Raw genomic sequence first — 19425 nt, 5'->3', positions numbered from 1 at the left:
TGCAATTTACAAGAAGACAGATACCCAGCGCAAGGGTCCCACCCATTCCTCCCCCACCCCCACCCCCCACCACACACACACACACACACACACACACACACACACACACACACACACACCTCCATCCGAGGCTGGTGGCTATCTCAGAGGCGGCTGGCTAGGGCCTGTGGAGCCAACATTGAGGGAAAAGAGAGCCGGCAGCGCTCTCTAGTGGTCAAAGGGTGAAACAGCAGCCGCACCCGCCATCCGCGCTTTGGGCGGCTCCCCGTGACGCAGGGATGGGTTCTAGATTCAGCAGAAGAGGCAGGAATCACAATTCCTCTGAAATACCATTTGCAATCTCAGAGAAGGTGTCAGGCACGAAACAGCGCAGTCTCTCAGCAAGCCAAGACCGACTCTTCCAGCTCTTAGGGACGGCGGGACCATGGGAAGCCCCCCTGACCCCTGAACAGAGCCGTTCCCCAGAGCATCCCTCTCCCTCTGCAGAGCTATCATCTATGCGATCCGCCGGGCAGAGAGGCACTACCGCCTCCGGCCTGTGGAACTGTGGATGGATTCAGTGGTAACCGCTAACTGTAGTAACAAAAACTTCCGTGAGCTAGGCAGCTTGCAGAACATCTTACATATTTATCCAACTTAATTCTCATTTGCTTTTAATCCCCATTTTAGACATGAGGAAGTAAAACAGAGACATTAAGTCCGAAGAGTCAGAATTCAATCCCACCCTAGGCCTGTCTGGGCCTGAGGCAGCATTCGTCCCTTAAATAGCGACTGCTAATGTTAGTGCCAGCTTTCATGTCAGCATCAGCTGCAGCAAGACGGGAAGTGTACTTCAATGTTATCGGAATTCTGTGTTTATATATTTTCATTTATTTTTGTCTGTACTGGATCAGTTTCCTGTGCCTTTCCACCAGTTGACAGTCTGCGTGGCGCCCATGTAAGTTTGCGGGACCACAGAGCTGCCTATGTAAGCTCCCCTGGCGTCCGATCCAGTGTCTGATACCCTCATTTAGTTGCAGATCAGATATTAAATGTTTGCTCCATGTCTTAACAACCAATTCCTTCTAGAGCATTATCTCTGGGAACATCATTTTGATGGATTTGAGGAGAGAGACTCCCAAAGCCCTGAGAGGGACTGATAAAGAGGGCAGCCGAGGTCTTGCTGAAGTTGTGCCGACTCCGGGACAGGCAGCCAGACGGCAGAGGAGATGCGGAGCAGGGAGGAGGGGCTCACCTCCAGCTCGCCTGCCTCCGGAACAAGCAGCCACTTGGTTCACGAATTTGCTAAAAGCCTTCTCTCTGCCTCTGGGAAAGGGAAGGCAGTAACGGGAACCCACTCAAACTTGGCACAACAAAACTGGAGACTTATTCCAAGGGTTGAGCAGATCTCTGTGATCCCGGCACAAGAAGAGCAGGGCTGGGACCCAGAACTAGGAAGGTGTTAGGAGGAGGGATAAGAGGGCCGCACAGCCCACTAAAACCCCTGGGTCCTTTCCAGGGTTCTCATAAGTGGAGATAAGGGGATAAATGTGAAGTCCTTCACTTCGGTCCAGACACTCAGCTGCACACAAGTTCAAGATCAGGGAGAAAAGGCTTATTAAGTTGTGTCTGGAAAATGCAATATTCATTAAAATAGTGATTTTTTTCTTTTTTCCCTTATTTTATTGGATTTATTGGGGGTGACATTGGTTCACAAAACCATACAAGTTTCAAGTATACAACTCAAAGAAACATCATCTGCACACTGCATCGTGCGCCCACCACCCAAAGCACAATCTCCGTCTGCCCCCCCTTCCCCCGCCCTTTGCCCACCTCCATCCCCCTTTCCCTCCAGCAAAAAAAAAAAAAAGTAATTTAAGTATATCAGCTAAAATTTAAATATATGTGATTTGCTCCTGTAAGAATAACACTGGTGAGTGTCAGCACCTTGCCTTGGTCAGAGTGGCCACCCTCGCCCGCAGCTTGAGCACATTAGTGAGCAAAGGACCTGGGGCATGGGCAGCCTGGGAAAGGGAGAGTCAGCCCTTCAGGCCTTCAGCTTCCTCTGGGCACAGTCTTAAATTAAACCCAGCTTTGCCATGCAGGGGCCGCGCTGTCCCTGACCTCTTTTCTAACCCACTGTTGACCTCTTCAGCACTCAGGAAGGAGGCGGTGGCAAGGAATTGCCTTAGCTTCCTAGTCCCAAACTCAGAGGCAGCACAGTTGAGGAGTTGGTGAATCTTGTGTTTGGTACCAGGGCCTCCTCCTATTGGCTTCCTTCCTCCTCACCCGGGAGTCATCAAACTGTTTTCGTGTGGCCCATGAGCTAAGAATGATTTTTACATTTTTAAATAGTGGCGGGGGGTGGGGGGGGCAGTGGACAGGGGGTCAAGAGATTATTTTGTGACACATGAAAATGAAATTTCGGTGTCCATAAAGTTTTATTGGCACGCAGCCACACGCATTCATTTACACAGTGTCTCGGGCTGCTTTACAGCTACATCATCAGAGCTGAGGTCATATGGCTTGCAAAGCCTAAAGTATTTATTACCTGGCCCTGTACAGAAAACATCTGCTTCTAGAGCCGTCCTTTACCCTGAGGCGTGAAAGACTGATCGCAGCCTGCGTGCTGACTCTCTTGCACCCTTCAGAAGAACATTTGGATCGCAGTCGGAAAAAATATTTTTATGATGGAGATAAAGCCTGGAGACTTAAATGTGTGTGTTGAAGGGGAGAGGAGATTTCTGGCAACAGCCAGGGGTTCGAGGGCAGGCGCTGTTGGAGCAGGAACTTCCCCCGACCCTGGAGTTGCACTCTTCCAGAGCAGCTGTCAGATGCTCAGCAGGTGGAGTCTGCCCTGCAGGTGGGACAGGAACGTTTGTCACTCCTCTGTCCCCAGGTCTGCTCACTAACAGGGTGCCTCCTCACCGGCTGCCTCTACTTGCCAGTAATGTGGTTGTCTTTTTTTTTGTTTGTTTGTTTTTTTGATAATCCTTGTGCTTCATAATAAAAGTAGCAGAACTATCCCAGCTCAAAAAAAACTATTTAAAATTCCAGCTGCTGAAGGGATTCTACCTTTTGGTCTCAAATTATAATTTGTTTTTACCATGCAACTCGGTCAGCACTTTTGAAAATGACAGAAACCCAACTCAAACTGGCTTGAGCAGAAAGGGAATTTACCGACTGGTGTAAACGGAACGTCCTAAGGTGGTTTGGGCTTCGGGCATGGCTGGATTCAGGTGCTAAAAGGAGGAATGCGGTCCTCCCTCCAGCCCTCAGCTCCGCTTCATCCTGGGTTGACTTCAGCCTTGGACGGGCTTTCCGTGTAGCCCAGCTGCCCTGGTTGGCATCTTACCCACCAGAGTAATCCACGCAGAAGCACAGTGATTCTTCCCCATAGTTCCAGCAGAAATTCCGTGGCCAGTAAATGCCTGTTGATTCTGATTGTCTTGACTCAGATCACGGGTTCCCTGCTGACCAATTCCTGTGTCCAGGGCTGTCTGTATTCCCATTAGCCTAGCTGAGTCCTGTGCCACATGAGATAACAGTGAAGCAGAGGTGGGTCCCCCTCCCCCCCCCAAAAAAAAACCAGGAGGAGGCCATCCCTAGAAAAGTGGGGATAGAAACGGGCCGGCAAAACAACAGCAGCCTATTACTCAACCATAAGCTGTAGAGTCCTTACAAACATGTAGATAATAAACATAGAAGGTTGACAGACATGGTAGGGCTGAGGTCATTGATGCAACAATGCAGCTGGCATGGCTCAGTGGTTGAGTGTCGACCTATGAACCAGGAGGTCAGGGTTCGAGTCCCAGTCGGGGCCCACGCCCAGGTTGCTGGCTGGATCCCCAGTGTGGGGCGTGCAGGAGGCAGCTGATCAATGATTCTCTCTCATCATCGATGTTTCTATCTCTCCCTCTCCCTTCCTCTTTGAAATCAATAACAAATATTTTTAAGAAAAAAAAGAAAGAGTGGCCTCAACCTCCAGAACCCTTTGCACCCCACGCCCCGGCCTCGGCCCCTCGGAGTGCCTGAGCCTTGCACCTGCCTGTCGCCCCTCCAGAACCTGAAGCGCGTGGCCGAAGTGTGGATGGACGAGTACGCCGAGCACATCTACCAGCGCCGGCCCGAGTACCGCCACCTCTCCGCCGGGGACGTCGCTGCCCAGAAGAAGCTCCGCAGCTCCCTTAACTGCAAGAGTTTCAAGTGGTTTATGACCCAGATCGCCTGGGACCTGCCCAAATTCTACCCGCCCGTGGAGCCCCCGGCCGCAGCATGGGGGGAGGTGAGTCGAGGGCAGAGCCAGCTCCAGTCCTGGGGCCACTGCAAAGCGCTCACTCGGACCCTGTTCACGGGGCGGGGAAACATGCCATCAGGGTATCAGTTGTGAAACTTTCTCACCTTTCTCCAGCTTTGTTCCTTGTTTTTGGTTTGGGGTTTGTTTTGTTTCTCGGTATGTGTATTCTTCTGTTTAATGACCCACGTAGAGGAAAATCAGAACGTTAAGTGATTCGCATAAATTTTACCCTTGACCGTTATATTATGCACTGCTGGCTTTAAACGCACATAGTAAGGCATGTAAGGCATGGTAGGATCAGTGACATTTCAAACCGTGTACACACCTGTGTGTTTCTTACCAAAACAGTGGAAACACTGCTCAAAATGAACTAAGCTGATAGATAAACACTGTCTCCCGTGGCCTCCTGATGAGTGAGGAGGAGCTGCAGGAAAAGGAACTCTGGGTGACCCCACCTCCCTTTCCTTCTGAGTTGTTACCTGCTGCTTAAGTGACTGCCTGATCCAGGGAAGTAACACGGTGACTGGATTATCAGACAGAGCACCTGCTCCTTCCCCTTGTCTGATAACACCATTCAGCGGAGCAAGTTCTGGCTGGAAAGGAAAGCTGGCCTCCGGGCCTGCTAGCACCCCACTTAGCCTTAGACGACAGCACACGCTCCCCTTGGGTCTTCCTGACTCCCCCCGGCATGTGGAACCCCAGAATTCTGGGCACCGCAGACATGTAGACAGGTGTGGAGAGAAGAACATGGATGATCCTATAGCATGTGTCACCTCTGCTCTCAGTCCGGCTCCGTTGTCCCATCAGATTTCACTCACAAGTTCAAAGATAAATTATTAAAAAACTTAAGATGGAGACACAGAGCTGTGATCCAGCACAGGCCCTCCTGAGCGAGGGGCTCTGGGCCACGACCCATGTCACACCCCACGAATCCCGTCCTGCTGGGGAGGCGGGCAGTCTTCCAGGGGCAGCGCTCAGTCGCCGGCTCCTGACTCCTGGGTCTCCGAGCTCACAGGACCCTCTCACTTGTACATGGATGTAGTGGAGCCTGGGGAGAGGGATCAAATTCCCTGAGAGTGGGCCAGGGAGCCCTCCTTTCCCACCGCTCCCCTCAAACCCCCTCCCCCCTGCCCCGGGACTGTGTGCTCTAAGACAGCAGGGTTTAGAGGAGCCCCTCTCTGTGGGCTGAGCATCCTTTCCTGAGGGGCCAAGGCACTGCCACAGCCCGGGCTCAGTTAGGGCCGCTCAGAGCCCAGCCCATCTGAGTCTCTGCTTCGGTTCCTTCCTCCACCCCGTAAGGGCCCCAGAGGGAATCTTGCCGTGCCTCACTGTCTACTCTTTCCCTCTTTCTTGTCCAGATTCGCAGTGTGGGCACAGGGCTGTGTGTGGACACGAAGCATGGGGCCGTGGGCTCCCCGCTGAGGCTGGAGAGCTGCGTCCGGGGCCGCGGAGAGGCCGCCTGGAACAACATGCAGGTAAGGCCTCCCCCGGGGACTGGCACCAGGTTCTCTGCGCCCAGGTGTGGGGACTGGGAGGGACAGGCCATGGTCAATGCTGAGTGAGAGAGTCAGCCCAGGGAGCGAGTTAGAAAGGCTCCCCGAACACCTTGGAAAGAGGATCCCTCGCCCTGCAGTCCAGCCACAATGGGCACTGCTGGTCACAAGTCCCGGCGACGGCGCAGGTGGCCTTCACAAAAAGGGAGCTATCGGCTCATGGCACTGGAAAGTCTGGATGATGTCATCGGGATCTCTCCAGGTCTCACCTCTGCTCCCCTCTCTGTCGGCTTCCTTCAGAACCTGCCCCTCCCCAGGGGGTAGCAGATGTGACCCCAGCAGCAGAGGCCAAGCCCCCCGGGGGAAGGCACGTCCCTTCCAAGAGTTCTCAGTGCTGGCTCTCCTGAGCCGTCACAGGGGGGAACGTGATACTGTCCTCACAGTGATCAGGCCCAGGTCACACCTGCAGCCTGGGGTGTGGTCACCCTCACCGAAGAAGAGGAGAGAGAGGGTTGGTTCCCCAGGGGTCATTCCCAGGAGGTGTGCTCAGAAGACGAGGGTGCGAGCCAGCCTTGCCGGGAAAGCCGCCACCCTCGGGAACTGCATTCAGCTTCCTCGATCCGCCCTCCAAGCGGTCAGCCCCGTGTTAATTCACATGGCACCTTCCGAACCTGGGCTCAGGGCTCCTTCCTGTGGGTTTGTGGGGCTTTGGAAGCTGCACTGATAAAGCCTGTAAGGCGGGTCCTGTGCAAACACAGACGTCAGCCGGTGCGCTGCGAGCTCGCCGAGAAAGGACAGCGCCGCCTCTCACCCTGCACGGCGCCCCGCCTGCCCGTCTCTGCCCTCCCTCTGAGCGGCTTGCCGCTCCCCCTCGTCCTTTCTTGATGACAATTCTCATTAGGTAGTGGTTCTCCTTGAGGAATTCTTCTGAATTCTGCAAGGCCATGATGTGGGATTTGCTCCAAAATAAGGTGGGGGAAGGGGTCAAGTCATACAAGATTCACCACTAGGTGGTGGGAACGGCTGTGGCCAATATCCCCTTTTTCTGGACCTCTGTATTTAAACTTTCCATATTTAAAAAAATAAAGTGCCCTCGCTCTGCCATGTTGTCATGATGTCCGTGTGCACAGGTGTTCACCTTCACCTGGCGGGAGGACATCCGGCCTGGAGACCCCCAGCACACCAAGAAGTTCTGCTTTGATGCCGTCTCCCACACCAGTCCAGTCACCCTCTATGACTGCCACAGCATGAAGGGCAACCAGCTGTGGAGATACCGAAAGGTAAGGCAGGCTGGGGGTGGGGGGGAGGAGGGTGGGACAGGGCGACCCGCTTTAGAAAGAAAGCAACGTAGTGCCTCACTCCTGCCAGCAAAGCCCGCCCACTCACGCATGTGCGCCACAAGCCTACACGCCTGACGTTCAGACAATCGAGGGAAGCCCGAAATGCAGAGTTTATGTGAAATCTCTAGAATCCGAACTGTTGGTAACTGCGTCCATTAAACACACACACAGTGAGGACCAATGAAAATGGTCTAGAGACGGTCAGTGGTTCAGGCCCCGGCCCAGGAGTGGCATGCTTCACTTGTGCCCACAGCCCAGCGGGCACGACTCAGGCACACGCTAGGGAGGCAGGCGGTGTCTCGCTGTGCACTCAGCAGGAAAGCCACAAGGCCCGAGCCACTGGCCGGTCACTGCCTCGCAGCCCCTTGCTGTTCCTGCTGCTGCTGTTCGCTCGCATCCCCAGCGCTGCCTCGCTGATGACCTCCGTGTTTTGCAGGACAAGAGCCTGTACCACCCCGTCAGCGGCAGTTGCATGGATTGCAGCGAAAGCGACCACAGGATCTTCATGAACATCTGCAACCCCTCCTCTCCCACCCAGCAGTGGCTGTTTGAACACACCAACGCAACAGTCCTGGAGAAATTCAATAGCAACTGAGCCCACATGTCTCCGCCGCAGGCCTAGCGGGTCCTCCCTGCCGCTCACTGCGGCCTTCCTCTTCCCGGAGAGGCAGGGCCTCCGTGGGCACCGCGATGCAAAGGTGCTGGCCAACCGGCTCGGGGCGGAGCTGGAGCCCGGCGACTGCCTGGTCCTGAGGCCCTGAGCGGTGGAGGGGGTGTGGACAGCAGAGCCCACAGCGGCCCCATGCAGAGCCTGCTTTCACCCAATGGCACCGTGGAAGTCCAGGCGGGCCTCCGCAGCCTGGGCACCACGTTCCCTTGAGCATCGTGCGGGAGAAACGCCAGGGCAGCCCCAGGCCACTCACAAATGAGGCTCGTATATGACAGTCCTTTAGAAAAGGCAATTTTGCCTGTTCAAGGCAGCTGTTAGCACATGACCACCCATTTGCAGCAGGAGAGAAGGGGCTGCTGGTGTCTGCCTTGTAGTGCTTGCCGGTCGTGGGGGTTAAGTGCAGTTTGCTTCCGTTCTCTGTCACAGGCCCAGGGAACGCAGCCGGGCCCTCAGCGTGTTCAGTCCTGAACACCGGCAACTGCCAGGCCTGGGGTCAGATGCTGGACCCTCAGACATTCCTTTGCAGTGTGGACATACGGGGTGCCTCTCCTTGCTCTCTGGGTACTGGAAATGCCCATTTAGCGCCCTCCAGGCACAAGGACAGCCCAGCCATCAGTTTTTTAGGGCTGTTTCCGAGTGCCTTGGGCCCATGGGAGAGGCCTAGTAAGATCTCCAAACCAGAAATTCTAGCCGAATTTCCCTGGTCAGTACTTCCACTTCCCCCTCCCCCACCCCCTTCTCTCTCTCTGCCAATTCCTTGCCTCGGGAGAGGAGCAGAGGTGTGGAGTGCTCACCTCCCAAGTCTGGAGGCCTCCAGGGTAGACCACGGCCAGGATGCCTGGTCTCTGACCTCATTATGGTTCTAGTTCTCACGCTGAACTCTAGAATGTTTAAAGAACTCTGTAATTTGATCACAGGCTAGAATGTTACACAGGATCCTGGGATTCTGGCGTCCAATATGGCTTTCTAGAATGTTGTGATTAAAGGAGGCAGCCAGGTGTAATACAGTCATGGCCTGGAGACAGTCTGTGAAGCCCCACTCGTGGGGGAGGAGGGGGGCTGTGTCCATCAGCTCCTGCCAGAGGCCTTGTGACATGGTCCTCAGCCAGACCTAAGGCCCTGCGGCCTCCCACCACGTGTCCCAGGAACAGACGCCCCCCAGCTCCATGCAGTCCCTCCTGTTTCCCTTCTGCTTTGTTAATTATATGTCACACTCCCAGAGGGCCCCCTGACTAATAGGAAGCATTTCTGTAACCAGCCTGCCACGCACTGATTCAGAAATGGAAATGGCATTCCGCAACCTATGGCTTCCATCAGCTAGCCCAGGAAGTCCTGGAAATCGGTATTCCAATTAGAGTCGGGCCTCTCGATTGTATCATTTGCCAATTAAGTAACTGAGACGTAAATCTGGGAACAGAGCCACAAATCTGCCTTTGCGATGCCGGCTGATCTCAAGGCCATCAGTGATCTAGGGGAGGGGGGAGAAAGCATTCCGGGTCACGCCCACCCCCATTAAGCGTGCAGCTGGCAAAGCGTCACTCCTGTCTGCCCCGCACAAGCCCCGCTCTGGCCACCTCTCCGCCGGAGAGGCCGCCCTGTGCTGGCAGAGCTTGCTTGTTGAGCCCTGGTGTCTTCTCCAAATGAGCTTTGTCTGTGGAAGTGGCCCTCAGTGGGAAGGAGTCAAAGAGGAGGCCCCTTCCAGAATCTAGGATAACAAGGGCATTGCAGTTTGGAGAGTCGATTTAGGATTCCTCATCAGAGAGCAATGCAGCATCATTAAAATAAAAACTGTGCCTTTTAAAAATGCAAATGTACAGCAAATCCCTAAACTTGAACCATTTCCTAGTGCCTTGCTAGACAAACATAAAGGGGTAGGGATTGGGGGGGGATGTTTTTGGTGGTATGTGCAGTTCCTATCGGATGAGTGTGTGTTCCTTAATGTTGAATTTCAAGCAGGAGACGTTAGGCCTAGAGCAGGGTCTGAGATGGAGATGCCCCCGGAGGGCGAAGGCCAGAAGTTGCTCCAGTTAGTGTAACACTCCAGATTAAAAGAGCAGCCGGACAGCTCGTGTAGTCTGTGGCCTAGAGGGGCCTCCGCAGCCCCTGGGAGAGGCCCTGTTTGGAGGCCGTGTCTGCACCCCCCCCCCCCAAGCCCCCAGACAGAGTGCAGAGCACTGGCTGGATTTCCAAATGGTCCCACTCCAAGTGGATGAGTGTTCTCGGCACGACCAGGACTCATGTGGAAAGCAGGAGCAGCCCTACGCAGTCCTCAGCCTTCCTCTCGCCCAGCCTTTGGGTCTCCTTTTGGGTCTGGTTTCGTTCCCTCAACAAGTGATGGGCAGGTCCTGTGAGCATTCTGGCCTCTGTCATTGCTGAGCCCACATCTGTAGGTGCTGGTGGTTGACAACGTGTGTAATAGAGAGGGCAGGAGACAAGTTCGTTGCCTGGCTGACCAGCTGGCTGATGGCAAATACTGGCCACTCGTTGTTTTGGCCTCATTTATTTTAGACTGGCTGTCTTAAGGATTTCAGATTCCTGCTCACACCCCCAGCTGATGCCCAAATAGAACAGCCAGGAGCCTGTGGAGAGGCTGTCAGCCAGGTAAGGAATGAGAATGTGGGCCCCTTTTTTTCTAAAGGCTTTATTTCGAGCACGAGATCACAAAACAAATGAGTGGCTAAAAGGTATCATGACCATGTGGCCCACCAGCAGCCTTTCCGAAGGGGACTCTAGAAACATTTCAAAATACAAGCGCATCTCACTGTAAGTACAGGCCTTTGAAGGCGGCCAAGTGTGCCAGCACACGTGTGAAAAGCCATTGCCTCCCATGGGAGCTTGTTTCAGCTTTAAAAACTGCCCAGAAACTGTTGATGCTCCTTTTTAGGAAGAAATAGCTCAGAGGCAGAAGGGGTGCCTGGGCGGGGAGTCACCTTAGGTCAGGGGAGGAAGCAGCTGCTTCAGGTGGAGCCTGTGGATTCCCAGAGCCCACATTAGAGCCGTTTTTCTAACCTACCTGTGGAATTTCTTTTTGTGCATCTCCATTTTTCTAGTCTCGGGAGCATCAAACAAGCTGCACAGCACTTTACAGCTGTCAGTGGGAAATCCGGACTCCTTGCTTCCACAACCCCTGGTTTGTAGATTGGTGATCTCGTATAATTCCTAATAGACAATGCATTTTCAGCGTTTTCTGGAAATTTCTAAGTGTGGGAGAGGGGCAAGGAGTGTGGTTCTGTTCTGGGACTCTTCTCTGCTTTCAGCTGATGCTCTTTGTGAAAAATCCAAGTAACATTTTAGTTCAACTTGATCGTGAGCCGAGGCCCACTGCCACCTCTGGGCTGGGTCTTGGGCCTACATTCCAAGTGACAAGGTCCCGGGCCCGACAATAGGGTCAAGCTCCTGTTCTGTTTGGGCTGGAAAACTGGGGTCCCAAGGGGGTTAGGGACTAGTTGAGCAAAGTCAGACTGGGATTCCCTAGAGAAAGCTCGAGACCACCAGCCTCTCTTCTCCTGCCTGGAAAAGTGCGCCTTTGTGAAGAACTGACTTCATGTACAGTTGTGATTGTGACTGAGTAAAACTCCAGACTTTCTCTAATGTGGTCTCCAGTTCATTCCTGGTCATGCGCCATTCCCTACTCTACCTTCTCCCCCCCGCCCCCCACCCCGCCTCACTCAGTATCAGTACCCAGGCCCTCTGCTGGGCACTGAGCAAACTCCCGAGGGAGGCAGACCTAAAGCAACTGACCAAGATGATTTCAGATGTGAATAGGGTGAGGAAGGATATAAAACCAGATATTTGAGAGGCTGGAGTGCCATACTTACTCAGAAACAGATTTAGAGAACTTGGCAATTTGCTCAGCATTGGGAAGGATGGTCAGGCGGTGCCTGTCCGCAAGAGCGGGGAAATATGAGGGAGTGTGAGCCAAGAAGCAATGCGGGAAGAGAGTTCTAGGCTAAAGTGAAGAGCCAGTGCAAAGGCCCTGAGGCAGGAAGGCGTTCCCATGTTGGAGGCACAGAGGAGGTGAGCTCACAGAGGTGAGCAGGGTGGCCCACGACAGACTACACCCAGGAGCGGAGGAGTTCAGGAGGACAGCGACAACATGACATAAGCTTAGCTCATTTCGGATGCTCACCCATCAGCCAGAAGTCTACTTACCAAAACATTGTGATACTTTGAGTATTAGGTTTGTGTGATACCATGTGGTGGGAAGAGCACTGGCTGGCCCGGCTCTACAGCAGGCTCACTGAGATCTGGTGTGTGTCCTGCCCACTTTCTGGCCTCGGTTTTCCTCAGTAAAAATGAGACATTTGGGGATCCAGCTCCACCGATGTTCCTGTGGTTGAGTCTTGATGTGGAGCTGCAGGGGACCATGAGCCGTGCTTCCCGCTGTGCTGTCATGCAGGGCCCACCAGAGGGCGCCGTGGACCACCGCTTGGAGAAGGCTGACACCAGAAACGGGGAGTATTCACTGGCCACTGGCAGGTTTAAGCCCTGAGAGGATGGATATTTCCTTTTGTAGCTTCCATTATCTTTTGAAAAGTCTTTTACCACCTATGACATGATAATTTTCCTCAAAAAATTGTAAAGGGTTTCTTTAAAAAGCTTAAACTCTTACTAGGAATAAAAAAGAGGAGAGGGAAGGCATTCCAGGTGTCGGAGGCAGCAGGATGCTGTGGAGGGAGATGACAGATATGCAGGTCTGTGGGGCCGGAGCAGAGTGGGAGAGAAAGTGGAGACAAGAGGCAGGAGGAGCCATGTTAAGGAGTCCGGTCTTGATTTTAAAAGCAGAGGAACCACGAGAGGGTTTTAAACTGGGCAGAGTGAGGGCATCCGATGTGCCCTTGGCTGATGCTGGAGCCAGGAGGGACTTGCTCAAGGAGCTGGGCACATAGTAGGCCTACAGGGTGAGAAACAAATCCAAGCAGCTGGCCCTGGGGGCCTTCTCCAAGTCACCAACCGCTGGGGCAGGTGAGAGGACAGAAAGAGGGCATTTCTCATCCTCCCGAGCCCTCCGTGAGGAGAAGCCAGGTATCCAAGGGGTCGGCTGCACAGAGTGGGAGCTCTGGATACCTGTTCCGAAATAGCTTTAGAGAACTTGGCAGTCCCCTCAAAGTTTTGAATCTTCTTTTCCTCTGTGTTTCGTTTGAGATGGGGGCTTTGAGGGTTCGTAGTAAGAGCCCAATAAGTATTGGATGGACAAATACAGTTCGAGTAATGTAGTTTCAGATTACACTTTAGGCCTCCCCTCCCTCCTCTCCCCAGCCCCCCCAGCCCACAGACCCTCTGACAGAATGCTCCCACATTTGTTACATGCAATGCGCCCTTCCTCTCCCTGGGCCTCCAGTTCCCCCTATGACACTGGGTGAGGGGAGCAAATTAGATCATGGGCAGCCTAGACTCATAGTTCTAAATCTTGCATAAGGATTTATTTTCCAACCTCAGTGAGGGGATGGGAGTGGGACCCCCTTCCGGTTCTGCTGGTGTCTCCCACCCCAGGGCTTCTGGCCTTTTGCTGAAGTGGGTCCAGGGTTCAGTATCCAAAATGTCCTTTCTGCAGCTGCTCACAGCTCTGCCAACCTCTGGCCTCAGGCAGCTGCCTCCTCTTGTTCACCCTCAAGGCCTGGGCTGCCTGGTTTGGCCATACCTGGGTGCCACGACCTGCAGTTCTTGCCCTCAAGTCTGGCTTGATTCATGGCAGGCCGGTGATGGCCTGTGGTGCACTCACTCACTAACACGCACAGTGCCAGAGAAACAAAGGACCACTCCGTGAACCCTTAGAAAGCAGGTTTCTTAGCAACTTTACAGCTTTTGTTCATGAGCTACTTTGACTTGAAGAAGCGTCTGATCTCCTGCCAGCTCCTGCCTGGGGATGGGGGGAAGGGGTGGCAGATCTGCCTTTGCTGGAGCTGAGAGCTGAGCGCCCCACCATTACTCTCTATTTACTATAGGTCATTAATTCGTTAACATTGAACTCAGGGCCAACAGCACTGTAACTAATGACTCAGAGAAACGTACTACCACGTCTTCGTGCCTATGAACACTAGACAGCACCTCGGCACTGCGCTTGAGGGGCATTTTAAACCACAATCACCAACAGAAAGGTGGTACAAAAATATGAAAAACGTGCCACTACACAGACCACAACGAGGACACTTGTTTACAGCGTGAGAGCTGACTCGACCTCAGCTGGGAACATGCATGTTTGAAGACTCAAATATTCTGGCACTCTGCCCGTGCACATGTCTGTAAATGACCTCGAAGGTGCCACCGGTGTTCATTTTGAGGTTTCAAATACATTTTAGTGAGTAGGCACAGTCACAAATACAAAATCAGTGAAAAGTGAGGATCTTTTCTTTTATTCATTCATTCGTTTAGTGTCTTTCTCCTCCACTTAATTTCCGAGGACAGGGCTCTTCCTGTACCCATGTCCACCGTCTTTCCCCCGGTTCTTAGCAGAACTGGCTTGGACCTCAGACATCGTTGAGCTTCTGATGAACCAACCACCTACCTCTTGTTAACGTAAAAACCATTGAAACCTGTAAAGAATTTTGTGAGTTTATTTGAGCCAAACTGTCGACATATGCCGGGAAGCAGAACCTCAATGAATTGGGATAATGCTCCGGAGAATGGCGGGGTCACATTTGTATTTATACATTGCAATCAAAGGAGGGACATAGGTGAGTTACATGAAATTCAATTAACATGATAGTGAAGGAATTTGTCGTCTCTGTCCTGGGGCCCAGCACATTTGGTTGTGCCCCAGGGGCTCCAGAAAAAAAGGGAAGTTACAAGTTACCCAGACATTTCAAGGGTATGTTATCATAGATGCAAAAAGACAGATAGGCTCAGTTAAGGTAAAGGTTGACCTTGTCAGTGAAGATACTGGCCTAGGACATAACTGCCCACCATAACTGCTTTAGTTAAAGTTTAATTTCAGACCATCCTTTGTGGTTACTTTAGGTCTCTGAGTCTGCAAGACTGCTATGCAGGCTTCCCCTGAGCTTGTCAGGTCAGCATGTGGCCCCTTTAGTCCACACTCTGGAATTTCAGTTTTGCAAAATTTATTAACAATCCTTATTACTTAGGTTATCATTAGCTACATAATCATCTTTTCAGGACTGACTTTCCCTAACCAAACTCGCAAAAGACTGACAGAGAAATGAAAAGTCCATTTTTTCATGGGCATTAGTATTGTCTAGTGACCCAAGTAATTGTGTACACTCTCCTACTTACTATCAGTTGAGTTATAATTTAGAAGTTTGCTTGGTGCTCTGCCATTAAAGAAGTGGCGAGGGCTAAGGGCTGTTTTTTGCATTCCCGTGACAGTTTCACACGCCCCTATTTCCATACCTAATTGGTTCCTGAAAATGTGACTAATGCCAAAAGCACAAAAGTCAAACAACACATTGATCCTGTCAGCAGGGCACATCTGTTCCTAGGGAATAAGGAATGGTATAACATTTCCAATTACAACTGCCTTTGTGGACATAATCTTCGATGATATATTTCCTGCCTTTCCTACTATATCTTCAATTTGATTATTTTCCTTCGCTAATCAAAAAAAAACAGGCTTAAGAACATCAAGTGGAGGCTAGAGATGCATCCCTTTCAACAAATCTAATGATTTCTTTTTATGTCAATTATAGTTAATGATATACATACTTCCTTTGTTGAGATATAATTCGCCCATTTAAAGTGTATAGTGTTCTTAGTATATTCACAAGGTTGTACAACCATCACCACTTCCTAATTCCAGAACATTTTTGTTGCCCCCAAAAAGAAACCCTACCCATTAGCAGTCACTCCCTACCTCAAACTACACACTACCACCACCCCGCCCCCAGGCCCTCAGCCGCTGGTAATTGCTAATCTGTTCTCTATGGAGTTGCCTTTTCTGGACATTTCACATAAATGGAATCACAATATGTGATCTTTGGGTCTGGTTTTCACTTAGCATATTTTCTAGGTTCATCCATATTGTTGCATATATCAGTACTTCGTTCCTTTCCATTGAAGAACACTATTCCATTGTCTAAATAGACCACATTTTGTTTATCCAGTTATCATTTGATGGATATTTGGGTTAGTTCCATCTTTTGGCTATTATGCATAATGCTACTACTATGAACATTCATGTACAAGTTTTTGTGTGGATGTATGTCTTCATTTCTCTTGGATAGACACCTAAGAGTGGAATTGCTAGGTCATATGACAACTCTTCGTTTCACATTTTGAGAAACTGCTAAACTGTTTTTTCCAAAGTGGCTACGCCATTTTTGCTTTTCTACCAGCACAATGCTGGTTTCATTTCTTTCCTATATATCCTCACCAATACTTGCTATTCTCTATCTGACTGATTATAGCTAGCCTAATAGGTATGATGTAATTTCTCATTGTGGTTTTGATTATATTTCCCTAATGACTAGTGATGTTGAGTATCTTTTCATGTGGATATTAGCCATTTGTATATCTTCTTTGGAGAAGTATCCATCATACCCTTTACCCACTTTTTTAATTGGCTATTTTTTTTATTGTTGAATTATAAGGGTTTATTATGTATTCTGAATACAAGTCCTTTGTCAGATATGATTTGCAAACATTTTCTTCATTCTGTGGTTTCACATTCTTGATATACACATACTTCTGATCACTCCTATTGGTACTTTCATTATTTTTTCATTCATACAACTTTATAAGATGCAATAAAGCAATCACTTACCCTTCCCGATCTTTGCTGTGCAGATGGATATGGAGATTGCCTATGTGGAAACTGAACAATTGGCAGTACTACCCTACCATCTTGCAATATGATGTCTTCTTCCATAACATGCAGAAACCTGAACTTGGGTACAATGGCAAGTGCTGGGTGTCAGCATGTGATGGATGAAATAACTCCTATTTATTAAACATTCACTATGTGCAAGACACTGTGCTAAGTGCTTTCCAAGGTCACACTTGATCCTCACAATAGCCCTTTGAGAGAAGTACTATTATCATCCCATTTTGCAGATAGAGAAAACTGAGGCTCGCATAGTTTTAAAAAGTTGTTGACGGTCCCACAGCTAGGAAAGTGGCAGAGCTTGGATTCAAACCAAGTGCTTCTGGGTCCCGAGCCTGTGCTCTTACCCACAACACCAATAACTACAGGGCCCATCCGGTGCCAGGCTGCACCAAGGCCAGAGGAAGCCGTCACAGCTCCTCTGTGGGAGGAGGAAAACAAGGACAACGTGGCGCTTTTCACAAAACTAAATTGATTCCATTTAAGTGACTGTCTTTTGTTCTGAGATCCTCCCTACTTTTTTGGCATTCCATATTTCCTACTTAATAACAGTGCCAAAAGATGGTTTCTTATTATTCTTATAAAGGCAACATGGGCATATAGTAAAATATCCAAACAGGAAAAAGGTTATAAAATTCCAGTTCTTCCTACCTTTCTTGTGCAGTCCCCACCATAGACATAACCACAATTACTAGTTTCTTAATATGTGTGTGTATGTATGTGTGCATAAAATTTTTAAGAAATACAAATGGAATTTACACTCTACAATACTGCTTTCTATCTTTTTTTTAATCTTAGTAAATACCTTGGTATAATTGGGTATATTTAAGTTAATTACTGAAAAAAAAATGTTTTGAGTCCCTACTCAGCTAGCTACAGAACTGGAGAACTAGTGTTTATGCACTGGGCTACAGCAATAAACAAGACAGACATGGCCCCTGCCTTCAGGGGGCTTAGATTGTAATGGGAGAGATATCACACAACAACAAGGATAAAATAGCATAATTGCATATTATGATGATTGCTCATAAAAAGACATTTAAGATAGGGAGGGGCAGGGGTGGGGGCAACCCTGTGGGGAAGAGGCATTTAAATGAAGACTTAAAGGATGGAGCCAGCCATAGGAGGAGCATTCCAGGCTGAAGGAACTACAAATGCAAAGACCTCCAGGTAGGAAAGAACTTGGCTTATTTGAGGAAACTCAGGAAGAATAAGTGGCAAAGAGATGGCAGCGGCACTGTCAGAATGCACTGGGGAATTGGTGAGGGGCTTTGAGCAGGGGGTGGCATGGTTTGCTTTGGGGAGATGCTCCCTAGAGAATTAGCGGGTTAGGGACTGGCTCGGAGGCCAGTGGAAGCACTTCAGGCACATGATGCTGGTGGCCTGATCTGGCTGCTGGCCATAGGAAATGAAGCAAACAGGACAGATGCTAAGTATTTATTGGAAGTAAGAGAAAATGTTTCAATGATGGGTCAGCTTGGAGCGGGGGAGAGGAAGGGAGAATCGAGGGTGGTACAGGTTGTATAGTTTATGGATTCAGTTGTCAGAGAAGATTTTAACTTGTTCGTCTTGGTCAGCAATACCTCTAGAGTACTCCAAGCAAAGAGCTGAATGTTGCTATCTGGAGCATAGAGGAGAGGTCTCAGCTACAACTGTATTGGGGAGTTATAGACCTGCAATTTTTAAATATGGGGGCAGGGGGGTTGGTAGGTTTGGGTATGGAAAAGAATGTTACAGTTACTGACTCAAGATGCCCATTTTAAAACCTAGCTTTTCTTAAAGGCTTTAAGTTCAACATATAAATCTATTATTCCATAAATCTAGTAACTTTTCATATGAAAATAAGAACAATTACCCCTACTTGTTTTTGATCACTGTTAATTCTTAAGTTTAGTAGATTCAGTCCTCTTTAAACATTTAAGACTTACGGCTTTAATTACTCAAATTTCCTTAGACATTCAGACTACAGTTACAAATTTAATGGACCTGATTTTCTAAAAACACTTTAAATGCCTAACAGGGCAGATTTACAAATCTAAAAAGCAACATCTTTTCTAAGCACTTAGCAACTGTTGTAAATTAATGACCTAGACTTATAAATGTAGCAAATCAGATTCTCTTGGCCATTTCAATAATTAAATCCAACACAAAGGAGAACAAGAGTCACAGAAGCTTCTCTCCTGTATTCACTTCTTCTTTATCTGAATATTTATATTTCCTTTCTGGAATTACAGATTTACTCCACCAGTAAAGGGATCTGATATTTTTTCCAAATATTGCTATTTGGAACCAATCTGCCTCATAACGTGGGGAAAGCTTTTGATTAAAACATTCCTTGAGGACTTCAAAAGTGCACATAAAGGATAGTTTAAAAGCCTGTGTCCCTGCCCCCCCCCCCAAAATATAGAGAGGCTAGGGGTATCAGTCAGGTCCAGCTAGGACAGTGGTTCTCAACCTTCCTAATGCCGCGACCCTTTAATACAGTTCCTCATGTTGTGGTGACCCGCAATTTCATTGTTACAAATTGAACATAATTAAAGCATAGTGATTAATCACAAAAACAATATGTAATTATATATGTGTTTTCTGATGTCTTAGGTGACCCCTGTGAAAGGGTCGTTTGACCCCCAAAGGGGTCGCGACCCACAGGTTGAGAACCGCTGAGCTAGGAGCAATCACACAATAATTTGGACAGGCAAAGGATGATATAAAGATGTACTAACTATAACAGGGGGCTGTCGAAAACGAGCCATTGCAGAGGAAGAAGTAAAGAGAACTCTAAAGAATACAGGCATAGCCCTGACCGGTTTGGCTCAGTGGATGGAGCGCCAGCCTGCAGACTGAAGAGTCCCAGGTTCAATTCTGGTCAA

The 19425-nt window shown here is 49.7% G+C and overlaps 1 protein-coding gene across 5 annotated transcripts in view; it reads left to right on the top strand.

The window, feature by feature from the left end:
- Positions 1-11370, top strand: part of GALNT10 (polypeptide N-acetylgalactosaminyltransferase 10) — a 191944-nt gene extending 180574 nt beyond the window's left edge. For 4 of the 5 annotated variants that reach the window (XM_036312544.1, XM_036312543.1, XM_036312541.1 and 1 more), the window contains 4 exons: positions 4043-4264; positions 5635-5751; positions 6900-7049; positions 7546-11370. In XM_036312544.1, coding sequence (XP_036168437.1) covers positions 4043-4264; positions 5635-5751; positions 6900-7049; positions 7546-7704 — 648 coding nt within the window. In that variant the 3' untranslated portion in view covers positions 7705-11370. The remainder of the gene's footprint in view (positions 1-4042; positions 4265-5634; positions 5752-6899; positions 7050-7545) is intronic. The other variant, XM_036312542.1, reaches the window with a different exon arrangement.
- The last annotated feature ends 8055 nt before the right edge of the window (positions 11371-19425 follow it).

The sequence above is a fragment of the Myotis myotis genome, unplaced genomic scaffold (assembly GCF_014108235.1).
Source record: "Myotis myotis isolate mMyoMyo1 unplaced genomic scaffold, mMyoMyo1.p scaffold_m19_p_6, whole genome shotgun sequence".
Lineage (NCBI taxonomy): Eukaryota > Metazoa > Chordata > Mammalia > Chiroptera > Vespertilionidae > Myotis > Myotis myotis.
The sequence above is the reverse complement of the archived record's forward strand: the minus strand, read 5'-3'. Positions and strand labels throughout refer to the sequence as shown.